Source organism: Ptychodera flava, chromosome 12, assembly GCF_041260155.1.
Source record: "Ptychodera flava strain L36383 chromosome 12, AS_Pfla_20210202, whole genome shotgun sequence".
Lineage (NCBI taxonomy): Eukaryota > Metazoa > Hemichordata > Enteropneusta > Ptychoderidae > Ptychodera > Ptychodera flava.
In genome coordinates this window covers 27,272,968-27,299,606 of record NC_091939.1, presented here as the reverse complement: position 1 = coordinate 27,299,606, position 26,639 = coordinate 27,272,968, and the positions used below count along the sequence as shown (strand labels likewise).

The 26,639-nt window shown below is 38.5% G+C and overlaps 1 protein-coding gene across 1 annotated transcript; it reads right to left on the bottom strand.

Annotated features, from left to right (window-relative positions):
* Positions 1-153: 153 nt before the first annotated feature.
* LOC139146224 (uncharacterized) lies at positions 154-26,112 on the bottom strand. Its single transcript, XM_070717632.1, has 18 exons — positions 26,085-26,112; positions 25,643-25,755; positions 25,155-25,274; positions 24,884-25,012; positions 24,505-24,726; positions 23,765-23,902; positions 23,222-23,399; positions 22,917-23,054; positions 22,081-22,218; positions 21,829-21,959; positions 21,498-21,645; positions 21,066-21,226; positions 20,337-20,580; positions 19,423-19,995; positions 19,023-19,205; positions 18,226-18,416; positions 825-936; positions 154-494 (listed from the first exon to the last, which is right to left on the bottom strand). The coding sequence occupies exons 1-18, from the start codon at positions 26,110-26,112 to the stop codon at positions 154-156; spliced, it is 3,288 nt and encodes a 1,095-aa protein (XP_070573733.1).
* Positions 26,113-26,639: the final 527 nt, after the last annotated feature.

The following is a 26,639-nucleotide window of genomic DNA, read 5'->3' as shown; positions in this document are numbered from 1 at the left end:
AATACAAAACCTCTCTGTCTCTGTCTGTCTGTCTGTCTCTCTTTCTCTCTGTCTCTCTGTCTGTCTGTCTCTCTCTCTCTCTCTCTCTCTCTCTCTCTCTCTCTCTCTCTCTCTCTCTCTCTCTCTCTCTCTCATGATGTTAGCAAATCTTAATCAGTAACTAACCTCAAAGTGAGATATTCCAGACAAATCGGAAAATCCATCCCACGCAACGCTGATTGTATTGCCTTGCGTCTGGTGGCTTTCTAATGCATCGTACATTGTAGGAGAAGAAGTGACAATTCGGAGCGATGCCTCATGGGATTGTGGTTTCTCATTAACAATGGTTACTCCGTTTGATATGATTTCACTGATCATCCCCGCAACGTTCTTACAACGCACGGTGCAATACACAGTCTCTGCATGATGTAAACGATTGTCTAGGTTTACAGATGCCGAATGAAGCGTTGTTGTCCGTGTGTATGGAGACAGGGTGGAAGATGAGGGCGCCAGTCCTGCGAAAATTTTCGAAAGATTATGTAAGATAGTGCGACAACCGTATAACTTCCAATTTTACAATTAATATTCGATGGTAAATATGTATCACAGTAAAGTCATTTTAGGTCTTGAAATAAGTTTAGGCGGCCGTGGCATTGAAAACACCAAGTATTCCCGGCATTTGTTATTATGATTTATATCTAATTACCGTGACGATTTAAAGTGATGCAACCAACACGATGGCTTCATGAAACAGAATCATTGTCATTTTCATCATTGGTTCCATGACAATACCGTATTGATCGTCAAAATAATGAAGAGCTTTGTGCGATCAATCGCAACCTCACCTACGGCCCATTCACAATATTCAATTCCACTCTCAGGGTCACTAACTCTCCAATGCACCGAGATCACAGACGACGTTTGGTGAGTGAGATCATCATCCTCTTTAGGACCGTCCTTTATCAGAATGTAAAAAAGATATCAATATTGATAACATAAAACATTTTTAATACGGTATCTGTGCCATTTGGTTCACATTTCCTGACAACGACAAACTGCTAAGCCTAATGGTTTGATAAAGAAACACTTACCAAGGGACCGTGTATTAGTAAAACACACGCACAGCAGAGTTATTAGGGGCCCAAGCCTACCGGCTGGGCCCCTATTGGTTTTATAGGAATTCAACTTTCTTCTTCTTAGGGGCCGAGCGCCCTCATGGGCGATGGCCCCTATTGGTATTGCTCAAGTTCTTCTTCTACTTCTTCTTTAGGGGCCGAGCGCCCTCATGGCGAGGTCCCTATTGGTATTGCTGAAGGTCTACTTTTTTCCTTCTTCTTCTTCTTCTGCCGTTTTTTTGTCAGTCCTAATCTCTGAAACTGCTGAATGAAATTTTTTGAAACTTGGTACAATGTTTAAGGTCAATGAGAGGTAGTGCATGTTAGTCTTGAATATTTAATTAGTCATGTGACCTGGCTACAATTTTGAAATGAAAATGTTTTTTACTGTCCCATTTCCATAAAATTTGACCGATCCAAAATCTTTTCGCAAACTTTATAGGCCATACTATCTAGATGCTATATACTAAATTTCAAGGAAATTGATCAGGCAGTTTTTGAGAAGAAGATTTTTAAAGTATTATTTTTCTGATTTTTCAATGACCTTTGACCTCCCTATACCTCTGCAGCTAAGCTATACCAACGGCTTATTCTGGACTATGTGAGTGTCCTGGGGGGCAGGGGGCTTGTCACTACTGAACAATGACCAACAGGTTATCAAACTGCAAATCAAAGTTTTGAGGATGAACTTGACCTATGACCCTAGCATGTTTCTAAACCTCATTTATTATGCACATATCTAATTCTGGGCAAGCCAATAGAGTTAGAGGTCTGGTTTTTGGTATATAGGGATAACTATGGGATACAATTTTTTTGACAAAATGTCACGTGACCTCGATGACCTTTGACCTTAAATATACATATCTGTCCATAACTCAGTATCCACAAGGGCTACACCCTTCATACTTGGTATGATGGGAGACCTTATGGTACTATAGGTCATGCCTCATTTAATATGCACATATCTAATTCTGGGCAAGCCAATAGAGTTAGAGGTCTGGTTTTTGGTATATAGGGATAACTATGGGATACAATATTTTTGACAAAATGTCACGTGACCTTGATGACCTTGACCTCAAATATACATATGTCCATAACTCAGTAACCACAAGGGCTACACCCTTCATACTTGGTATGATGGGACACCTTATGGTACCAAAGGTCATGCCTCATTAAATATGCACATATCTAATTCTGGGCAAGCCAATAGAGTTAGAGGTCTGATTTTTGGTATATAGGGATAACTATGGGATACAATTTTTTTCACAAAATGTCACGTGACCTTGATGACCTTTGACCTCAAATATACATATATGTCCATAACTCAGTAACCACAAGGGCTACACCCTTCATACTTGGTATGATGGGAGACCTTATGGTACTATAGGTCATGCCTCATTTAATATGCACATATCTAATTCTGGGCAAGCCAATAGAGCTAGAGGTGTGATTTTTGGTATATAGGGATAACTATGGGATACAATTTTTTTTACAAAATGTCACGTGACCTCGATGACCTTGACTTTAAATATACATATCTGTCCATAACTCAGTAACCACAAGTGCTACACCTGTCATAATTGGTAGGAGTGGAGACCTTATGACACCACATCATGTACCTCTAAATATGCACATATCTAATTCTGGGCAAGCCAATAGAGCTAGAGGTGTGATTTTTTGTATATGGGGATAAGTATGGGATACAATTTTTCAATAAAAGGTCACGTGACCTCGATGACCTTTGACCTCAAATATACATATCTTTCCATAACTCGGGAACCACAAGGGCTAGACGCTTCTTATTTGGTATAAAGGGAGACCTTATGGTTCAATATCTGGTACCTCATTAAATATGCACATATCTAATTTTGGCAAGCCAATACAGCTAGAGGTCTGATTTTTTGTATATTGGAATCAGTATAGAATACAATTTTTTGACAAAAAGTCACGTGACTCCAATGACCTTTGACCTCAAATATATATATTTGTCCATAACTCTGTAATCAACAGTGCTATACCCTTTGACCCCAAATGTACGTATGTACCTAAACATGAGCAACAATTAGTACAGAAACCTTCATGTTTGTTATGATTGCAGATCTCAAGATGACGCCGTATGTTTCTCATTAACTATGCGAGCTGCTCGGCCCCGCCAACGCTGCTTGCAGCTTTAATTCTACTTATTTTTAGGGGCCCAAGCCTACCGGCTGGGCCCCTATTGTTTTCGTAGGAATTCAACTTTCTTCTTCTTCTTCTTTTTCTTCCGCTCTTTTTTTGTCGACCTAGAACTCAAACACCGCTTACCGCAAACTTCTGAAACTTGCAGGGCTAATAGGTACCTATGAGATCTCGTGCACCTGGGTATACAAATTTCGATTGGTCACGTGACCTGGCGGCCATATTGGATTTTCCAAAAATCTAAAAATGGCTTCTCCAGAATACCTAGGGGTCTAGTCGATTTGAAATTTTTTGTATAGCAAGCATGGCCTAAGGTCTTAAAAATTTGCCAATAAAATCGCATGCGGTCACGTGACCTTGGCCGCCATATTGGATTTTTGAAAAATACCAATTTAATCTTTAAAAATCTTCTTCTCCAGAACCAAAACACCGATTCGACTAAAACTTCACATGTAACATCTTAAGTATGATCTCTTTCAAGTTTGCGAAAGGCGTTTTGATCGGTCACGTGGTTTGGCCGCCATATTGGATTTTGCGAAAATCATGATTTAATCTTTAAAAATCTTCTTCTCCAGAACCAACACACCGATTCTACTGAAATTTGATAAGTAACATCTTAAGTGTGATCTCTTTCAAGTTTGCGGAAGGCGTTTTGATCGGTCACGTGGTCTGGCCGCCATATTGGATTTTGCGAAAATCATGATTTAATCTTTAAAAATCTTCTTCTCCAGAACCAACTCATAGATTGACTTAAATTTGACATGTAACATCTTAAGTGTTGTCTCTTCAAGTTTGCAAAAGGCGTTTTGATCGGTCACGTGGTTTTGCGGCCATATTGGATTTTCCGTAAAATATTAAATTTCAAGTGCAAAGTACAGTAACTATTAGATGATGTTCAAAATCCTACTTTTGCAAGCTCGAATTTTTGCACATAATATCATTAGTGCAAGATTTTTCAACCATGTTAACCGCTTGGGCCCCGCCAACGCTGCTTGCAGCTTTAATTTCTTCTTCTTCTTCTTCTTCTTATTCTTCTGCCGTTTTTTTGTCAGTCCTAATCTCAGAAACTGCTCAATGAAATTTTTTGAAACTTGGTACAATGTTTAAGGTCAATGAGAGGTAGTGCATGTTAGTCTTGAATATTTAATTAGTCATGTGACCTGGCTACAATTTTGAAATGAAAATGTTTTTTACTGTCCCATTTCCATAAAATTTGACCGATCCAAATCTTTTCGCAAACTTTATAGGCCATACTATCTAGATGCTATATACTAAATTTCAAGGAAATTCAACCTGCAGTTTTTGAGAAGAAGATTTTCAAAGTATTATTTTTCTGATTTTTCAATGACCTTTGACCTCCCCTATACCTCTGCATGTAAGCTATACCAAATGGCTTATTCTGGCCTATGTGAGTGTCCTGGGGGGCCGGGGGCTTGTGACTACTGAACAATGACCAACAGGGTATCAAACTGCAAATCAATGTTTTGAGGATGAACTTGACCTATGACCCTAGCATGTTTCTAAACCTCATTTATTATGCACATATCTAATTCTGGGCAAGCCAATAGAGCTGGAGGTCTGATTTTTGGTATAAAGGGATAACTATTGAAAACAATTTTTTTCACAAAATGTCACATGACCTTGATGACCTTTGACCTCAAATATACATATATGTCCATAACTCAGTAACCACAAGGGCTACACCCTTCATACTTGGTATGATGGGAGACCTTATGGTACCAAAGGTCATGCCTCATTAAATATGCACATATCTAATTCTGGGCAAGCCAATAGAGTTAGAGGTCTAGTTTTTGGTATATAGGGATAACTATGGGATACAATTTTTTTGACAAAATGTCACGTGACCTTGATGACCTTTGACCTCAAATATACATATATGTCCATAACTCAGTAACCACAAGGGCTACACCCTTCATACTTGGTATGATGGGAGACCTTATGGTACCATAGGTCATGCTTCATTAAATATGCACATATCTAATTCTGGGCAAGCCAATAGAGTTAGAGGTCTAGTTTTTGGTACATAGGGATAACTATGGGATACAATTTTTTTGACAAAATGTCATGTGACCTTGATGACCTTTGACCTCAAATATACATATATGTCCATAACTCAGTAACCACAAGGGCTAACCCTTCATACTTGGTATGATGGGAGACCTTATGGTACTATGGGTCATGCCTCATTTAATATGCACATATCTAATTCTGGGCAAGCCAATAGAGTTAGAAGTCTGGTTTGGTATATAGGGATAACTATGGGATACAATTTTTTTGACAAAATGTCACATGACCTTGATGGCCTTTGACCTCAAATATACATATATGTCCATAACTCAGTATCAACAAGGGCTACACCCTTCATACTTGGTATGATGGGAGACCTTATGGTACTATAGGTCATGCCTCATTTAATATGCACATATCTAATTCTGGGCAAGCCAATAGAGTTAGAGGTCTGGTTTTTGGTATATACGGATAACTATGGTATACAATTTTTTTGACAAAATGTCACGTGACCTTGATGACCTTTGACCTCAAATATACATATATGTCCATAACTCAGTAACCACAAGGGCTACACCCTTCATACTTGGTATGATGGGAGACCTTATGGTACCAAAGGTCATGCCTCATTAAATATGCACATATCTAATTCTGGGCAAGCCAATAGAGTTAGAGGTCTGATTTTTGGTATATAGGGATAACTATGGGACACAATTTTTTTCACAAAATGTCACGTGACCTTGAAAACCTTTGACCTCAAATATACATATATGTCCATAACTCAGTAACCACAAGGGCTACAACCTTCATACTTGGTATGATGGGAGACCTTATGGTACTATAAGTCATGCCTCATTTAATATGCACATATCTAATTCTGATCAAGCCAATAGAGTTAGAGGTCTGGTTTTTGGTATATAGGGATAACTATGGGATACAATTTTTTTGACAAAATGTCACGTGACCTCGATGACCTTTGACCTTAAATATACATATCTGTCCATAACTCAGTAACCACAAGTGCTACACCCGTCATAATTGGTAGGATTGGAGACCTTATGACACCACATCATGTACCTCATTAAATATGCACATATCTAATTCTGGGCAAGCCAATAGAGCTAGAGGTGTGATTTTTTGTATATGGGGATAACTATGGGATACAATTTTTTTGACAAAATGTCACGTGACCTCGATGACCTTTGACCTTAAATATACATATCTGTCCATAACTCAGTAACCACAAGTGCTACACCCTTCATAATGGTAGGATTGGAGACCTTATGACGCCACATCATCAACCTCATTAAATATGCACATATCTAATTTTGGGCAAGCCAATACAGCTAGAGGTCTGATTTTTTGTATATGGGAATCAGTATGGGATACAATTTTTTTGACAAAATGTCACGTGACCCCAATGACCTTTGACCTCAAATATATATATTTGTCCATAACTCTGTAATCAACAGTGCTATACCCTTTGACCCCAAATGTACGTATGTACCTAAACGTGAGCAACAATTAGTACAAAAACCTTCATGTTTGTTATGATTGCAGATCTCAAGATGACGCCTTATGTTTCTCATCAACTATGCGAGCTGCTCGGCCCCTAAAACGCTGCTTGCAGCTTTAATTCTTCTTCTTCTTCTTCTGCCGTTTTTTTGTCCTTCCTAATCTCAGAAACTGTCGATGAAATTTTTGAAACTTGGTACAATGTTTAAGGTCAATGAGAGGTAGTGCATGTTACTCTTGAATTTTTAATTAGTCATGTGACCTGGCTACAATTTTGAAATGAAAATGTTTTTTACTGTCCCATTTCCATAAAATTTGACCGATCCAAAATCTTTTCGCAAACTTTATAGGCAATACTACCTAGATGCTATATATTAAATTTGAAGGAAATTGACCAGGCAGTTTTTGAGAAGAAGATTTTTAAAGTATTATTTTTCTGATTTTTCAATGACCTTTGACCTCCCCTATACCTCTGCAGCTAAGCTATAATAATGGCTTATTCTGGCCTATGTAAGAGTCCTGGGGGCGGGGGCTAGTGACTACTGAACAATGACCAACAGGGGATCAAACTGCAAATCAATATTTTGAGGATGAACTTGACCTATGACCCTAACATGTTTCTATACCTCATTGATGATGCACATATCTAATTCCAGCCTTCAAACTAGAGCTAGAGTTCTGATTTTTGGTTCACAAGGACATGTATCAGTGTTAAGATTTTTTAACAAAATGTCACATGACCAGCACATCCCATACCTCATTGATTATGCGCATATCTAATTCTGGGCAAGCCAATAGAACTGGAGGTCTGATTTTTGGTATACAGGGATAACTATTGAAAACAATTTCTTCACAAAATGTCACATGACCTTGATGACCCTTGACCTCAAATATACATATATGTCCATAACTCAGTAACCACAAGGGCTACACCATTCATATTTGGTATGATGGGAGACCTTAAGGTACTATAGGTCATACCTCATTTAATATGCACATATCTAATTCTGGGCAAGCCAACAGAGCGAGAGGTCTGCTTTTAGGTGTATGGGGATAAGTATGGGATACAATTTTTTCAACAAGATGTCACGTGACCTCGATGACCTTTGACCTCTAATATACATATCTGTCCATAACTCAGGAACCACGAGGGTTAGACTCTTCTTATTTGGTATGAAGGGAGACCTTATGGTGCAATATCCGGTACCTCATTAAATATGCACATATCTAATTTTGGGCAAGCCAATACAGCTAGAGGTCTGATTTTTTGTATATGGGAATCAGTATGGGATACAATTTTTTTGACAAAATGTCACGTGACACCAATGACCTTTGACCTCAAATGTATATATTTGTCCATAACTCTGTAATCAACAGGGCTAATGCCTTTGACACCAAATGTACGTATGTACCTATACGTGAGCAACAATTAGAACAAAAACCTTCATGTTTGTTATGATTGCAGATCTCAAGATGACGCCTTATGTTTCTCATCAACTATGCGAGCTGCTCGGCCCCTAAAACGCTGCTTGCAGCTTTAATTAGGGGCCCAAGCCTACCGGCTGGGCCCCTATTGGTTTTATAGGAGTTCAATATTTAGGGGCCCAAGCCTACCGGCTGGGCCCCTATTTTTTCGTAGGAATTCAACTTTCTTCTTCTTCTTCTTTTTCTTCCGCTCTTTTTTGTCGACCTAGAACTCAAACACCGCTTATCGCAAACTCTGAAACTTGCAGGGCTAATAGGTACCTATGAGATCTCGTGCACCTGGGTATACAAATTTCGATTGGTCACGTGACCTGGCGGCCATATTGGATTTTCCAAAAACCTAAAATGGCTTCTCCAGTATACCTAGGGTCTAGTCGATTTGAAATTTTTTGTAAAGCAAGCATGGCCTAAGGTCTTGGGAATTTGCCAATAAAATCGCATGCGGTCACGTGACCTTGGCCGCCATATTGGATTTTTGAAAAATACCATTTAATCTTTAAAAATCTTCTTCTCCAGAACCAAAACACCTATTCGACTAAAACTTCACATGTAACATCTTAAGTATGATCTCTTTCAAGTTTGCGAAAGGCGTTTGATCGGTCACGTGGTTTGGCCGCCATATTGGATTTTGCGAAAATCATGATTTAATCTTTAAAAATCTTCTCCTCCAGAACCAACACACCGATTCGACTGAAATTTGACATGTAATATCTTAAGTGTTGTCTCTTTCAAGTTTGCGAAAGGCGTTTTGATCGGTCTAGTGGTTTGGCCGCCATATTGGATTTTTGCGAAAATCATGATTTAACCTTAAAAATCTTCTTCTCCAGAACCAACTCACTGATTGACTGAAATTTGACATGTAACATTTTAAGTGTTGTCTCTTCCAAGTTTGCGAAAGGCGTTTTGATCGGTCACTTGGTTGGCCGCCATATTGGATTTTGCGAAAATCATGATTTAATCTTTAAAAATTTTCCTCCCAACAACCAACACACCGATTGAGCTGAAATTTTATGTGTAACATCTTAGTGTGATCTCTTTTAAGTTTGTGGAAGGCGTTTTGATCGGTCACGTGGTCTGGCTGCCATATTGGTATTTTGCGAAAATCATGATTTAACCTTAAAAATCTTCTTCTCCAGAACCAACTCACCGATTTGACTTTAATTTGACATGTAACATCTTAAGTGTTGTCTCTTTCAAGTTTGCGAAAGGCGTTTTGATCGGTCAAGTGTTTGGCTGCCATATTGGATTTTGCGAAAATCGTGATTAAATCTTTAAAAATCTTCTTCTCCAGAACCAACACACCGATTTGACTGAAATTTGACATGTAACATAAAAAGTGTGATCTCTTTCAAGTTTGCGAAAGGTGTTTTGATCGGTCACGTGGTTTGGCCGCCATATTGGATTTTAGGAAAATCATGATTTAATCTTTAAAAATTTTCCTCCCAACAACCAACACACCGATTGAGCTGAAATTTTATGTGTAACATCTTAAGTGTGATCTCTTTCAAGTTTGCAAAAGGCATTTTGATCGGTCACGTGGTTTTGCCGCCATATTGGATTTTCCGTAAAATATTAAATTCCAAGTGCAAAGTACAGTAACTATTAGATGATATTCAAAATCCTACTTTTTCAAGCTCAAAATTTGCACATAATATCATTAGTGCAAGATTTTTCAACAATGTTAACCGCTTGGGCCCCGCCAACGCTGCTTGCAGCTTTAATTCTTCTTCTTCTTCTTCCGCTCTTTTTTTGTCGACCTAGAACTCAATCACCGCTTACCGCAAACTTCTGAAACTTGCAGGGCTAATAGGTACCTATGAGATCTCGTGCACCTGGGTATAGAAATTTCGAATAGTCGCGCGACCTGGCGGCCATATTGGATTTTCGAAAAATACCGATTTAATTTTAAAAATCTTCTTCTCCAGAACCAACATACAGATTTAGCTGAAATTTTACTCATGTCATCCTTAGAGTGATCTCTTTCAAGTTTGCGAAAGACGTTTGGATCGGTCACGTGATTTGGCCGCCATCTTGGATTTTACGAAAATCGCAATTTAATCATTAAAAATCTTCTTCTCCAGAACAAATACACCGATTTAACTGAAATTTTACTCATGTCATCCTTAGAGTGATCTCTTTTAAGTTTGCGAAAGACATTTGGATTGGTCACATGATTTGGCCGCCATCTTGGATTTTATGCGCATATCTAATTCTGAGCCAGCCAATAGAGCTAAAGGTCTGATTCTTGGTATAAGGATAACTTAGCATTACAATTTTTTGACAAAATGTCACGTGACCTCGATGACCTTTGACCTTGAAAATACATATATGTCCATAACTCAGTAACCACAAGTGCTACACCCTTCATATTTGGTATGATGGGAGACCTTATGACACCACATCCTGTACCTCATTAATTATGCGCATATCTAATTCTGAGCCAGCCAATAGAGCTAGAGGTCTGATTTTTGGTATATAGGGATAACTCAGCAATACAATTTTTTTGACAAAATGTCACATGACCTCGATGACCTTTGACCTTGAATATACGTATATGTCCATAACTCAGTAACGACAAGTACTACAGCCTTCATATTTGGTATGATGGGAGACCTTATGACACCACATCCTGTACCTCATTAATTATGCGCATATCTAATTCTGAGCAGGCCAATAGAGCTAGAGGTCTGATTTTTGGTATATAGGGATAACTTAGCAATACAATTTTTTGACAAAATGTCACGTGACCTCGATGACCTTTGACCTTGAAAATACGTATATTTCCATAACTCAGTAACCACAAGTGCTACACCCTTCATATTTGGTATGATGGGAGACCTTATGACACCACATCCTGTACCTCATTAATTATGCGCATATCTAATTCTGAGCAAGCCAATAGAGCTAGAGGTCTGATTTTTGGTATATAGGCATAACTTAGCAATACAATTTTTTTGACAAAATGTCACGTGACCTCGATAACCTTTGACCTTGAAAATACGTATATGTCCATAACTCAGTAACCACAAGTGCTACACCCTTGATATTTGGTATGATGGGAGACCTTACGACACCACATCCTGTACCTTATTAATTATGCGCATATGTAATTCTGAGCCAGCCAATGGAGGTCAAGGTCTGATTTTTGGTATATAGGGATAACTTAGCAATACAATTTTTTTGACAAAATGTCACGTGACCTTCATGACCTTTGACCTTGAAAATACGTATATGTCCATAACTCAGTAACCACAAGTGCTACACCCTTCATATTTGGTATGATGTGTGACCTTATGACACCACATCCTGTACCTCATTAATTATGCGCATATCTAATTCTGAGCCAGCCAATAGAGCTAGAAGTCTGATTTTTGGTATATAGGGATAACTTAGCAATACAATTTTTTTGTCAAAATGTCACGTGACCTCGATGACCTTTGACCTTGAATAGACGTATATGTCCATAATTCTGTAACCTCAAGTGCTACACCCTTCATATTTGGTATGATGGGAGACCTTATGACACTACATCCTGTACCTCATTAATTATGCGCATATCTAATTCTGAGCCAGCCAATAGAGCTAGAAGTCTGATTTTTGGTATATAGGCATAACTTAGCAATTCAATTTTTTTGACAAAATGTCACGTGACCTCGATGACCTTTGACAATGAATAGACGTATATGTCCATAATTCTGTAACCTCAATGCTACACCCTTCATATTTGGTATGATGGGAGACCTTATGACACTACATCCTGTACCTCATTAATTATGCGCATATCTAATTCTGAGCAGGCCATAGAGCTAGAGGTCTGATTTTTTGTATATAGGGATAACTTAGAAATACAACTTTTTTCGACAAAATGTCACGTGACCTCGATGACCTTTGCCCTTAATATGAGTATATGTCCATAACTCAGTAACCACAAGTGCTACACCTTCATATTTGGCCGCCATATTGGATTTTACGTAAAACATGCAATTCCCACTGACACGTACAGTAACTATGAGATGATGTTCAAAATCATACTTTTTCCAGATCGAATTTTGCACATAATATCATTAGTGCAAGATCTTTCAACCATGTTATCCGCTTGGGCCCCGCAAACGCTGCTTGCAGCTTTAATTCTACTTCTTCTTCTTCTTCCGCTCTTTTTTTGTCGACCTAGAACTCAAACACCGCTTACCGCAAACTTCTGAAACTTGCAGGGCTAATAGGTACCTATGAGATCTCGTGCACCTGGGTATAGAAATTTTGAATAGTCGCGCGACCTGGCGGCCATATTGGATTTTCGTAAATACAAATTTAATTTTAAAAATCTTCTTCTCCAGAACCAACATACAGATTTAGCTGAAATTTTACTCATGTCATCCTTAGAGTGATCTCTTTCAAGTTTGCGAAACCCGTTTGGATCGGTCACCGTGATTTGGCCGCCATCTTGGATTTTACGAAAATCGCAATTTAATCATTAAAAATCTTCTTCTCCAGAATCAACACACCGATTTAACTTAAATTTTACTCATGTCATCCTTGGAGTGATCTCTTTCAAGTTTGCGAAAGACGTTGGATCGGTTACGTGATTTGGCCGCCATCTTGGATTTTACGAAAATCGCAATTTACTCATTAAAAATCTTCTTCTCCAGAACCAACACACCGATTTAAGTGAAATTTTACCATGTCATCGTGGAGTGATCTCTTTCAAGTTTGCGAAACCCGTTTGGATCGGTCACGTGATTTGGCCGCCATCTTGGATTTTACGAAAATCGCAATTTAATCATTAAAAATCTTCTCCTCGAGAACCAACACACCGATTTAACTGAAATTTTACTCATGTCATCCTTGGAATGATCTCTTTCAAGTTTGCGAAAAACGTTTGGATCGGTTAAGTGATTTGGCCGCCATCTTGGATTTTACGAAAATCGCAATTTAATCATTAAAATCTTGTTGCAGGGCTTGACAATTTTTTTTCCAGTTCACTTGTCCGTCGGACAAGTGGATTTTCAATTTCACTTGTCCTCTCAAAAATTTTACTTGTCCTCCATTTGTAATAATCAAGACCAAAATACTTGCGACGAATTCCGTAGCGGCTTTCAGGGCTACCTTATTTTGGTAATTTTCGCCGATGTTGACGCCGATTTTTCTCAAAAGTTTACATTGAAGTAGGCCTGCGTACGGTCTGTGTGTTCCCGGCGTTATACGGCCTCCACCACAAGAGGCCGTATAACGCCGGGAACACAGACGAGAGATGCACAGACCTGTACGCTGGCTAACATTGAATTTGAAGGTACATATCATACATCGGCTTCCCGTGTTTGGCAAGCATAAATGCCGTCGTAAAAAGATTGGTCAGTTTCTGTCGCTGGTCGTCGTCATTCGGTTCACGCATTGCGAGTGCATGCGATCGGATTGTTGGCAAGTGAACGCGTATCGGGCTCAGCGGGACCCACAAAATTTCCACAATCATTGTCCCCGTCACGATCTCATCTGCGATGCGCCAAACAGTCCAAATGCGGTTGACTAAACTCGTGAGACCTTATCGATTCAACGCGAAACATGCCGTATCTGTCAAGAAAAGCATTTTGCTCGGTTTTGCCATGGAGGCCGGTAGTCTCTTCCTACCTCCATGGTTTGGCAATGGTGGGGTATTTGAGACACGACCTACAGAACATTTTGGAACCGTCATATTTCAACCAAGGCCACTGTGCTTTCCAATTCCATTTCGCGAATTTCGGGAGATAACATCTACGGCGTTTTTCCTCATCATAACGCTTATGTTTAGATCTTTTGTCAGAAACATCCTTCTATAAATCATCACATCAAGTCGTCGATTCTCAGACGATTCCACTCACGCTGGCCCTCGTGGCGCCGTCGTAAATCATCACACTGTCGTTTCTCAGAGTTACACAATGCCCATCGTCGTAAACTACGTGCCTCTTTACGGCAACAACTTTGCTTGATCTTTGCGTAGGTCTGCGGAGCGGAAATTACGCTCTGGCTCGCGAAAATGCACAATGCCTTGTTTGCATCAGTGGAAATATTACCGTGAAATACTCATATTTACAGCGATCACTCCACAAACTATCTGCCAACAATGTTCGTCTACCTCGCGAGGCCGCATAAATGATTTTGAAGTACTGCACTGTCGATCGCCGATAAGCACTATGGCATTGGGTTTTGCAATTTTTTACCTAATTTGTTGGGGCGGAGCAGTCAGCATACAACAAAGAAATGCTGTTTAAGCCAAATTTTAAGCGACTTTTTAATTGGACGATGAAACAATTTCATGTCCATCATCGGAAAATTGCAACATTGTGTGATTCGGCAAATGAATCGCAGAAGAACGTCACAATTGGATCTAAAAAAGTCAGTGATTGACATTTATTTTGTGTGAACGACAACGCAAATCAGGCGACACGTGCACAAACCGCAACTTAGATTCGCGTTGATTGCGCCAGAAGTTGTATAAACAACTTGTCCGGCGGGCGACCAGATTTTATTTTTGACTTGCCCGAACGTAAATTTCACTTGTCCCGGGCGTCGGGCGATAGGAATTGTCAAGCCCTGTTGTTCTCCAGAACCAACACACCGATTTAAGTGAAATTTTACTCATGTCATCCTTAGAGTGATCTCTTTCAAGTTTGCGAAAGACGTTTGGATCGGTCACGTGATTTGGCCGCCATCTTGGATTTTACGAAAATCGCAATTTAATCATTAAAAATCTTCTTCTCCAGAACAAACACACCGATTTAACTGAATTTTACTCATGTCACCCTTAGAGTGATCTCTTTTAAGTTTCCGAAAGACATTTGGATCGGTCACATGATTTGGCCGCCACATTGGATTTTCGAAAAATCGCAATTTAATCATTCAAAACTTCTTCTCCAGAACTAACACCAAAATCTTTTCGCAAACTTTATAGGCCACACCACTAGATGCTATATAATAAATTTCAGGAAATTAACCAGGCAGTTTTAATGAAGAAAATTTTTAAAGTATTATTTTTCTGATTTTTCAATGACCTTTGACCTCCCCTATACCTCTGCAGCTAAGCTATACAAATGGCTTATTCTGGCCTATGTAAGAGTCATATCTAATTCTTGGCAATCTAATAGAGCAAGAGGTCAGATTTTTGGTATATAGGGATAACCACGAAAAACAATTTTTTTTTAAAAATGTCACATGACTTCGATGACCTTTGACCTCAAATATACATATACGTCCATAACTTAGGAACCACAAGTGCTACATCCTTCATATTTGGTAGGATGGGAGACCTTATGGTGCCATATCCGGTACTTCATTAAATATGCACATATCTAATTCTGGGCAAGCCAATAGAGCTAGAGGTCTGATTTTTGGTATATAGGCATAACTTAGCAATACAATTTTTTTGACAAATTGTCATGTGACCTCAATGACCTTTGACCTTAAATATACGTATATGTTCATAACTAAGTAACCAAAAAAGTGCTACATCCTTCATATTTGGTATGATGGGAGACCTTATGGTGCCATATCCGGTACCTCATTAAAATGCACATATCTAATTCTGGGCAAGCCAATAGAGCTAGAGGTCTGATTTTTGGTATATAGGCATAACTTAGCAATACAATTTTTTTGACAAAATGTCATGTGACCTCAATGACCTTTGACCTTGAATATACGAGTGTATGTCAATAACTCAGTAACCACAAGTGCTACACCCTTCATATTTGGTATGATGGGAGACCTTATGACACCACATCCTGTACCTCATTAATTATGCACATATCTAATTCTGAGCAAGCCAATAGTGCTAGAGGTCTTATTTTTGGTATATAGGCATAACTTAGCAATACAATTTTTTTGACAAAATGTCACGTGACCTCGATGACCTTTGACCTTGAATATACGTATATGTCCATAACTCAGTAACCAGAAGTGCTACAGCCTTCATATTTGGTATAATGGGAGACCTTATGACACCACATCCTGTACCTCATTCATTATGCACAAATCTAATTCTCAGCCAGCCAATAGAGCTAGAGGTCTGATTTTTGGTATATAGGGGTAACTTAGCAATACAATTTTTTTGACAAAATGTCACGTGACCTCGATGACCTTTGACCTTGAATATACGTATATGTCCATAACTCAGTAACCACAAGTGCTACACCCTTCATATTTGGTATGATGGGAGACCTTATGACACCACATCCTGTACCTCATTAATTATGCGCATATCTAATTCTGAGCCAGCCAATAGAGCTCGAGGTCTGATTTTTGGTATATAGGGATAACTTAGCAATACAATTTTTTTGACAAAATGTCACGTGACCTCGATGACCTTGACCTTGATATACGTATATGTCAATAACTCAGTAACCACAAGTGCTACACCCTTCATATAAAATTTGGTATGATGGGAGACCTTATGACACCACATCCTGTACCTCATTAATTATGCGCATATCTAATTCTGAGCCAGCCAATAGAGCTATAGGTCTGATTTTTGGTATATAGGGATAACTTAGCAATACAATTTTTTTGACAAAATATCACGTGACCTCGATGACCTTTGACCTTGAATATACGTATATGTCCATAACTCAGTAACCACAAGTGCTACAGCCTTCATATTTGGTATGATGGGAGACCTTATGACACCACATCCTGTCCCTCATTAATTATGCGCATATCTAATTCTGAGCCAGCCAATAGAGCTAGAGGTCTGATTTTTGGTATATAGGGATAACTTAGCAAAACAATTTTTTTTGACATAATGTCACGTGACCTCGATGACCTTTGACCTTGAATATACGTATATGTCAATAACTCAGTAACCACAAGTGCTACAGCCTTCATATTGGGTATGATGGGAGACCTTATGACACCTTATCCTGTACCTCATTAATTATGCGCATATCTAATTCTGAACCAGCCAATAGAGCTAGAGGTCTGATTTTTGGTATATAGGGATAACTAAGCTTTACAATTTTTTTGACAAAATGTCACGTGACCTCGATGACCTTTGCCCTTAAATATGAGTATATGTCCATAACTCAGTTACCACAAGTGCTACATCCTTCATATTTGGCTGCCATATTGGATTTTACGTAAAACATGCAATTCCCACTGACACGTACAGTAACTATGAGATGATGTTCAAAATCATACTTTTCCAAGATCGAATTTTGCACATAATATCATTAGTGCAAGATCTTTCAACCATGTTATCCGCTTGGGCCCCGCCAACGCTGCTTGCAGCTTTAATTGTATTTGCCCTTGATACCCTCCTTCCTCTTCCAAGGATGAATTTTTGATTGAAATAGACCCGCTCTCCTAATGCTAGAATTGCCGAAATAAGTTCTGCCAATGGCATTTGATTCTATTGAGTCTCGGAGAGACTCAAGCACACAAGATTTACCCATAACACTAAAGACGTTGTGATTCATATAGGGAACTAAATATTCTGTTTTTACGTTGAGCAAACAACTAGTCTTCTTTATTGATGAAAATACACGGATAGTCAGTGTTAACTCTCTGCGGCAAAGACATGAAGCTTAAAATTTGCAATTTTACTTTTGTTCTTTTTTCTTACACCCCAAAACACTCCAAAGCACAAATTTTGTTAATGTCAATCCAAGATTTAAGTAATTTCAAATAATATATAACAAAGCTGTGAATATATATGAGAAGAGAAGAATTTGAAATAATTGTTTTTGAACCCCTGTACAGTTTCTTTATAAATGTGACACCGGTGGCGACTCGGAACTTGTAAAATTACAGATGAAATTTTAGTGCGAAAGTGCCCACGGAAAATCTAACAAACATCGCGAAAAACACGAAAGGTTTTTTTTCCCACGAGAGTGTTTGAATTATCCACTGCCCGTAAGGCGAGGACAATGTAAGCTAATCATAACATGAAGCTCGAACAACTCACCCCGATACAGCAAATGTCTGGAGGTGTGATGTCAACCATGATTGGTTCGGAGTAGAACACTGCAGTCAGATCAGCGGCATTCTTTGCCACCACGGTGACGTAAATTGGTAAACCATGGGTCAATAGCAAGTCATCGATGAATACTTGGGACGACCGACCTACAGATCGAAATTCTTGCAACTGTGTTCCTCCTGAAAGCAATACAAAATATCATAATACTGGTAAAACAAATTATACATGAAAATGATTCATAGGTATTAATATTTGCATGATCTTACCAGCACAATTTCTTCATATAATGACGTTGCAGTTCTGTACGTAGTTTACCATTTGGCAGAGGAAATAAACGTACTTCACACTCAATAGCACTCATGATGTCAAATTAAGCGATTACTTTACGGCTAAGGGGGATGCATTCGGAGAATGCCAAGTTCAACTAATAGGTATTTATTGCTTTTCATAAAATTATGGTACCTCTTTTTCCCATTTTTTCAGCTACGAAATATATATGATTCAAATGCCTTGCCTGTAACTTCAAGTTGAACATTTTTAATACTCGATCCTCTTTCAGCTGTAAGTCACATAAGAAACTATATTTCAATCGCTTTTCTAATTTTCACATAAAAAATAACTTTTCTCAGTCTAACAAAACATTTTCTTATGTACGTTAGCGTCAGCTATAAATAATTCAGAATGGACGTGTAAATCGAGTATTTTGGAAAACTGTATACGTTTTTTATGAAGATGAAAAAATGTTCACCGTGACCACCAGTCTATAATTAATATCTGATATTGACCTTTGACTGTACCAATGGCGACCATGTAGTCTACTATTGGACTTTCAGAATCTGTAATATCCCAGTTTGCATGTAAATAAAACTCCTTGGTGTCTGTATGCAAGTGAACATGTATTGGACCGGAAGACGGTGTACTTTCCTGCTCAGAGACTGGGTATAGTTGAACGTCATCGATCGTCATTCCTGAAATGAGAATTTGAAATTCCATGATAGAAACTAAGAAGTCAATTTTAATAAGCTATTGTAATAGCATTAAATTGATACTCATAACTTGCACGATAGACGAGCCGACGAAATATTTCACAAGTGATGTTTAAGAACTTTTTTTACTTGAGCTTAATTTTAATATATTATTCATATGCAAATGATAACACATAAAAACACAGGCACAGTCGCTTACCACTTTTCTGTCCAAAGGATCCAATGGTAACACTTGACAATTCTGACGTAGCAGTGAAGTAATAAACATGTTGATACCAGTCCAATCTATTCTTACTTCTCGCTCTCCTTTGGAATAATTTGAAGACTCGGTGCAAGCCGGGAAGATGAACATATCCCTCTTGTGACAGAAGAGATGCGGTCAACTCTGGCAGATGACTTGCATAGAAGGAAAACCTATACTTCCCACCAATCGTAGTTGCAACTGTCTGTGACACGCTGCCATAGATATTCATGAAGGCATTACCTGAGTTGGCGCCTACGTCAGAACCAAGGGTGACATGTCCTGTTCCTTGTACCTGCCATACTGATGGAAGGCAGACGAATACATCAGGATCCGTGCATTCCGCTTGTGCTCTGTTTTCACCATCTTCCACTTCTTCAAACGAAGGGTTGCCGATCAAGTTTGTGTCGATGATGGCGCTTTCTTCAGCCTCGGGGGCAGTGGTGTCCACAGTCATTCCGTTGGAAATGGCTGGTTGAGACTGAAGACCGGCAGCGTCCACAGCCACGACTTTGGAAAAGTAACTTTGACCTGTACACATATATAATTGTATAGATATTTGATACATTTTCGCATTATTTATATTTATTTGCCTTGGTGGTCTGTTGTGTGGTTTGCTAATTAAAACCATCTATGTATACCAACGTGTCCATAAAGTTGCTAAACGTCGTTCTATTGGTACATGCAAAGTTAGGCTGAAGAATGTAACTTGAATGCCACGCTCGGCAAATAAAAAAAGAAAAATGTAGAGTTTTAAAAATGTCACTTATCTATATTACAACTGGCAAAAATTCACAAGAGTCAAGATGCTGCTTTTATCGCTAATATGTGAAAATGCTGAAATATCAATGGCACAGGAAATAACTCATCACCTAGGCTAAGACTGCCTTCAATCGCTGTCGCCATCGACAGACGCAGTCCAACGTCTTCACACGGCAGAACGTCTTCTGCTCCAGGCGTGGTACCAACGCACCACATGTAATGATGAACTGACGACTGCAAGTCAGAGAAACCATGCCACGACGCAGCTACAATAGTACTGGAGTTTTGATATCCTGAATCATGAATTCCGAGACCGTCATGCACCACGCCGACCTCTGGTGGCGTTGTATCAACCTAGAACAAAGGTTAGTTGGGTATTAGAAAGTTACAAGTCCAGCACTTAGTAAATCCCCGTCGCATTGTTTTTTTTTCGATAAATTCTTTTGAAATTGAAAACGATTTTTGAAATATAATGGTAACAAAACTAACGACACACATACAATTTTTACAAGAAAGTAATTTTAACTTGCAAGTCGTAAATTACCACTACGAGCAAGTACACAAAACGACTGTATCAATCACCAAATGGCCTACAGTGAAAGAGTGATATTTCAAAAACAATGCGGCCTAGTAGCAATCAAGATCGTCTCTCCAAAATTTAATGGCCTTTCTGGTAAGTCAATTGCTAAAAGATACAGGTAACGGGGGTTTAAATGGTAGTAAAGCATATTCGGATACATCATATTAACCGTGATACGTGTAACCAAAGACAATTCACGAAAACTTCAATTGGATATTTAAAACAACCGCTTTTTAAAAGATGTGAACTTTATTCTTACTACAAATCCATCAGATGATGTGATCGACTCAAGTCCAACGCTGTTAACAGCTTTGACATTGGAATAGTATTTGATTCCTGGCTGGAGATTCAATCCCGTCAACATAACTTTGAATATATTTGCAGCTACGATATTCTCTTCGAACGACTGGATGTCATCGCCTATGGTTTAAATGAAAAGTAAGATGTTAAGATATGATCTTACAAAATTCGCGACATATGCAATACTCTTCCCTGACAATTTGACAATTTTCAAATATATATTTGTGTTAAATATCTACCAATAAGCTTACACAAATATGCACACAGTTTAAATTGGGTCCAATACCGTATTTTAAAGAATATCTATCAATTTTATAATGTCAAATGAGACATTAATATAATTATGAGGATTGTTTATTGGAAAGTTTGCCATCATCACTTTAATCCTTACCTCCGACATGTGTCCCAATTGACACCGAGAAATATTCGATGACAGAGTCGGCTTCTGTGAAAACATTTTTCCATGAAATACCAATCGATGACGTAGACGTCAAATAGTCAATGTCGACCAATTTATCAAGGTCATCTACATCTTTGACCTATGTAAAGTAGAAGAAGAATATAGAGTTCTTTTTAACTTAAGTCTCTGATGCAACTTAAAACCGTCAAGCCAAACTAATACTCGCTTCCTTTTCTTTTGGTTCACTTTGCACTCCTTAAAATCTTTTTCAGTTTTACAGTAAAGATATTGTTTATCATCTAATGCAATAGCTGTAGCCTACCTTACGGGACTTCGATATTGCTGGTGGAGTGTAATCGGACTTCACTCCGTCTGATGTAAATATTGCATACGTCATTTCATCATACCATGCCTTGACGTAAAACACGTACTCCGATTTCGAGTTTAGAGAAACTGAAATGACATGTTACATTAATTTAATTAGGGTTTCATTTAGGCTGCTGTTTAGCCAATATGATGATATTTATAACTTATTTGGATAGAATTGGTAGAATGGATTGAAATGTTTACTTACTATCTCTCGTTGTAAAAACTGCAACAGTGTTCAGACCAGCGTCGTGCCATATTCTGTCGAAGGCGGGATTCAATAATCCAGTTCCAGGTGCGTCACCTTTGCTTCCAACACTCCATTCATAGCGTTGAACTGGTATTCCTGTCAGATGAGGCAGCGCATTTCAGTTTAGAACGTCATTGTTGGTACATCCTTAATATGTGAAGTTTAGTATCACATCATTCATCATATCATTCCGAATCGGAAAAAAAATAACAACAAAACTAAAAGCAAAGCAACACCAATCAAAACAGTTTCAAGGAGATATAAAAAACAGAGATATAGTTCAATTTTTTTGTAGTTTCAAGGAGGTACGACAAAGAATGTTTATCATGTACCTTGATTGACAAATAGTCGTCGTTGAGGGACAATTGCGCACACATTTACGTCACATACAACTTACTACATCATCGATGAGCCAATAGATTATACCACGTAATTTACTTTTCAGATGTTAAGTTCAAAATAATGTGCGACATTTTCTTTCCCTGTCTATGTCTGCAGTTCTAATAGTCTTATAGAGAGGTTGGTACTTTGTTCATAGCACCATATAATTATGTACGTGCTTAGTCTTAAACTCAAACGAAGAGTGTGATGTGGGTATTCCCCGCTAACAGCCACTTACATAGCTATGCGATAAGCTTTTAATGACTCCATAATAGCCTCCACAATAACAAACTTTCAAAATTTTCAACAGTATTTTCAATTAATGACCATAGCGCTGTTTTATGCTTGTCTACAACTGTTTCTTCAATCGATGTATTCTCCATTATCTGGAAGAAAGCATCATATGATCCTACCTTCGTTTAACGCTCTCCATCTTGCAGCTAAGGCACATCTTGAAGCCGTGAAGTTGACGTCTCGAATATTGTCTATTAATGCCATGGATCTGTAGTCATTAGTGTCAAAGATTTGGACTCGTTGATACAGATCATTTCCTGTAAGTATTAGAATTTGAATTCGGTTAAATGATGCCCTAGACATCGATGAACTTGCTCACATTAAAAAAACATATTCTGGTTTAAATATTGTCACTGATGAAGTTGGAAATAATTAGTATAAAGTTTACATAGTAATACAAAATTGGTGGGGACAAATGCCCTACCTCTGACTTCATAGCAGTTTTCTGGCGTGAAGTCACACGGTTTGTTTTGTGGTGCGCATGTGCAGTCTCCTTGACAAGTCTGTGTGTCGCATCGTCTCAGCAGAGATAAAATCCCACTGTGATTATTAGATTTTGTCACCAGAAACGTTTCATGGGCTTCATAGCTCCGCAAACCAACCTGTTGATCAAATACAATTTCTTTGTTTAACCATATTTCTCTTATTCAAATATAATTATACGGACATCCTTGTAAATTTGATATATGCTGTGCGCATTGGGGCTCAAAAACGATCGACGGTTTGTTTTCTATGATGTTAATCTCCTTTTGAGATTGACAAAATAAAGAGTTACGGATGTTTTGATTACTGCAGGCAGTTTCAGTTTAATATATCCATTATTTCATGATGCTAATGTGCATTAAAAGTGTCATGTTGGAATCTGGTAAACCTTTTAAATTGGTAGATTATGAACTATAAATGGTTCAAGAAAGCTAAAAACATTAAATTGAAGCAAAAACTTCATCCGCTTATATTAACTTGATACCTCATTGACTGCCCAAAGTGTACAATAAATGTCTTCTCCAGGAACGAGGTCTCTGTTGATGTCGATAATCGCCGTTTGTATGCTACCTTCGTCAAAATGAGACGACCCATTGGAATGTTGGACATGAACTGTCGTATTCTGTGTAAAAGACGACAATAGAAAGATAATAATTATCTTAAGGCTCCGATCAAGTCCCGTGTGAACCTTCTATAGCTACAAGCTCGTGTTCAGCATTGTGCTGACAGCTTCAAATTTTAAGGATTAATCGGGAGTTGATACAACACCGTCCTGAAGGCTTAGGTAACGCAAAAGTATTGCTACTTCGTGTGCAGCATGTTAGAAAGGCGTCGCTTTTGTTTTACAAGAATCTGCTGTTTTTCTCTGTCAGTCTTTGCATCAACCATCACGTAGCTCTTGGTAGCCTGTAAGCCTTCGCTGGCGAGCATCATCAACGTTACCAGTTTGAATTATACATTACAGCCTCAGGAATTACGTGATTGGCTCATTACAGGCCATTTAATTTACAATGGCATGATGACGCTTATCGATCCAATCCAATTTCTAGGCCCGTTCCGATAAGCAATAGGAGGTTCTGAATGTGAATCTGCTAGCGCAGATGCACATTAGATATATTCATGAATTATATGCAAATGTTAAATTCAACAGACGTGTAAATATTTTGACGGTAATGCCAAAGTTTACAGGTTCTCTCGATAAGCCACATGTACCTTCTTACTTACCCCAGTCATATCCCATGAAGCATATCTACTGCCTACACCAACGTGGTAATGTCTTATTCCTGTGTGAATATCCGCAAATCCTAACCAAGCTAGTTTAACATTTGCTGAGTTTTGCCCCTGGCTTTGATGATACGCCATCCAGCCTTCCCGATGACGTGTTAAACCAGCCGCGTGGTCGGTCTCAACAGCGAATGTGCCAACAGTTGGAGGGCTTGAATCGACCTGGAAATATCGTTAAGAATGGATTCAAAACATATGTTTTAAGCTATTACAGTCACGTAAACCATGCTTTTCATTGATAACTTTGTCACGCTTAAATGACATTTTTCTACTATTTGTTAAATGTTAAAAGACTGTACGGTTTTTGACGTTGTCTTACCAAGATATCGTCTGTGTCGCTGGATGTACACAGTTTAGCTGCATTGCATGCTATCACATGGACATAGTAGGTGTTACCATCGTGCAGTGATAGGTTGGTGAATGTATACTGATGAAGATTGCCTTGAACCTGTAATGTTTAGATCAGTGAAAATATTAACCGTAACTGAACTATCCCTATGTATAACTTTAATTTAAAAAATATACCATTAATGACAAAATGATGTACCCATATATAGATTGGCAAGACAGAAGCAATTAAAACTATTTACCGTAACGGATGGAACAGTGACGTCAGACTGGCGATGGGTCATCACTGAGAGAAGCTGTGTCTCTATTGGACTTTCCGGGTCATCAAATTCCCATGAGACACTGAGATGCGACTTCCATACCTTAGAAATAACAATTTTACCAATTTTCAAAATTGAACAAATATGTACATGTATAATTCTAATATTTAAGAAAAATATATTCGTGAAGAGAAGAGACTTGTAAATTAGCCCTAAAACTGATTACAGAATACTTTAGTCTTTGTAAACTTAATCCTGTAAGGCAGCATTCTTTCAACCACGAGTATTTGTACGCTACGATAATGAAAGGAGAAGACGATAGATTTCTGTCAAACCATATCGATAACCATTATGGTGTTCAATCACAGCCACAAATCATATAGGTTCAGGGAATTTGAATTCATACAATTTTTGAAGAATCTTCGATTTTTAATTTCGATAATTAAAAGTACAAAAATAATGTACTATACTTGAGTTCCATTGTAAACTGATCCTGTGATACGGTCGTACGCTGGTTTCTGTTTGATAGTCGGTGGGGAGTAATCGACTGCTACGCCATTCGATGTTTGTTCTACAAACAAACCTACAACGTGGAGAATGTTTACAAACCATGTGAACAAGGCTGTTTACCGATCACACACAGCTGGTATAAGGGTCCGTATGATGACCTCCTAAACACAGATACTTGTCTCAGCAAGTAACATTTAGCACACGGGCCTTTTGACGGCTATACGACAATGCTGAGAAAAAATGTGCATGTTCTGGCCAGCTCGATACAGACCTACAACCTGTATGATAGAAGTGCGACGGTGCCTACTGCAGCACCGCTACTTGTTGATTTGATTCCCAGGACAGTGCGAGGAATCAACCATGGAGAAATTGGCAAGAAGTAAAGTCTGGTGACTCACCAACCTATGCTGATTTCCTTAATATGTTTCATTCTCAGTTCTGAAGCATTAGCAAAGTTGTAACGCTATGATGGAAAATTGATGGAAAATGGATGGAAAATTGCTACAAACTAGGATTTATGACCATACTTACCCGCTTTATTGTAAGCTGTGATAGTCACGTAAATGGGGACTTTATTTTGTAGTTGGCTTTGTAACTGTGATATAAATGCCTTCTCGGTCAGGTGTAACCTAGTCCTTGGTAAAGTATCGTTACCGCCGGGTGTCGTTCCTGCACGAAGCTCGTAGTGTGAAAGTTGAGAATGAGGATCGTGGAAATTATACCAGTGAGCCGACAGTGATGTCCTAGATAACCACAAATATTTTTTTTTTTTGTAATTAGCCTCGTCCAGTTAAAGATCACCATTTACCGTAACAGATGAAACTGACGGTTTACTCAGTCTGGTAAGTGCATTAACGATATCGCACTTATACGGACACGTTACAAGAATGAAAACTATAGTAAAATGATGTCACTACATCGAATACGACAAAGATGAAGACTGAGAATATGTTACCG

Coding starts and splice junctions, on each gene's coding strand:
- LOC139146224 (XM_070717632.1), bottom strand. CDS start 26,112: ATGAAACATATTAAGGAAATCAGCATAG. Junction 22,219..22,916: donor ATGGAGAGCGTTAAACGAAG/GTAGGATCATAT, acceptor CTCATCTGACAG/GAATACCAGTTCAACGCTAT. Junction 21,960..22,080: donor AGTTTTTACAACGAGAGATA/GTAAGTAAACAT, acceptor ATGTCATTTCAG/TTTCTCTAAACTCGAAATCG.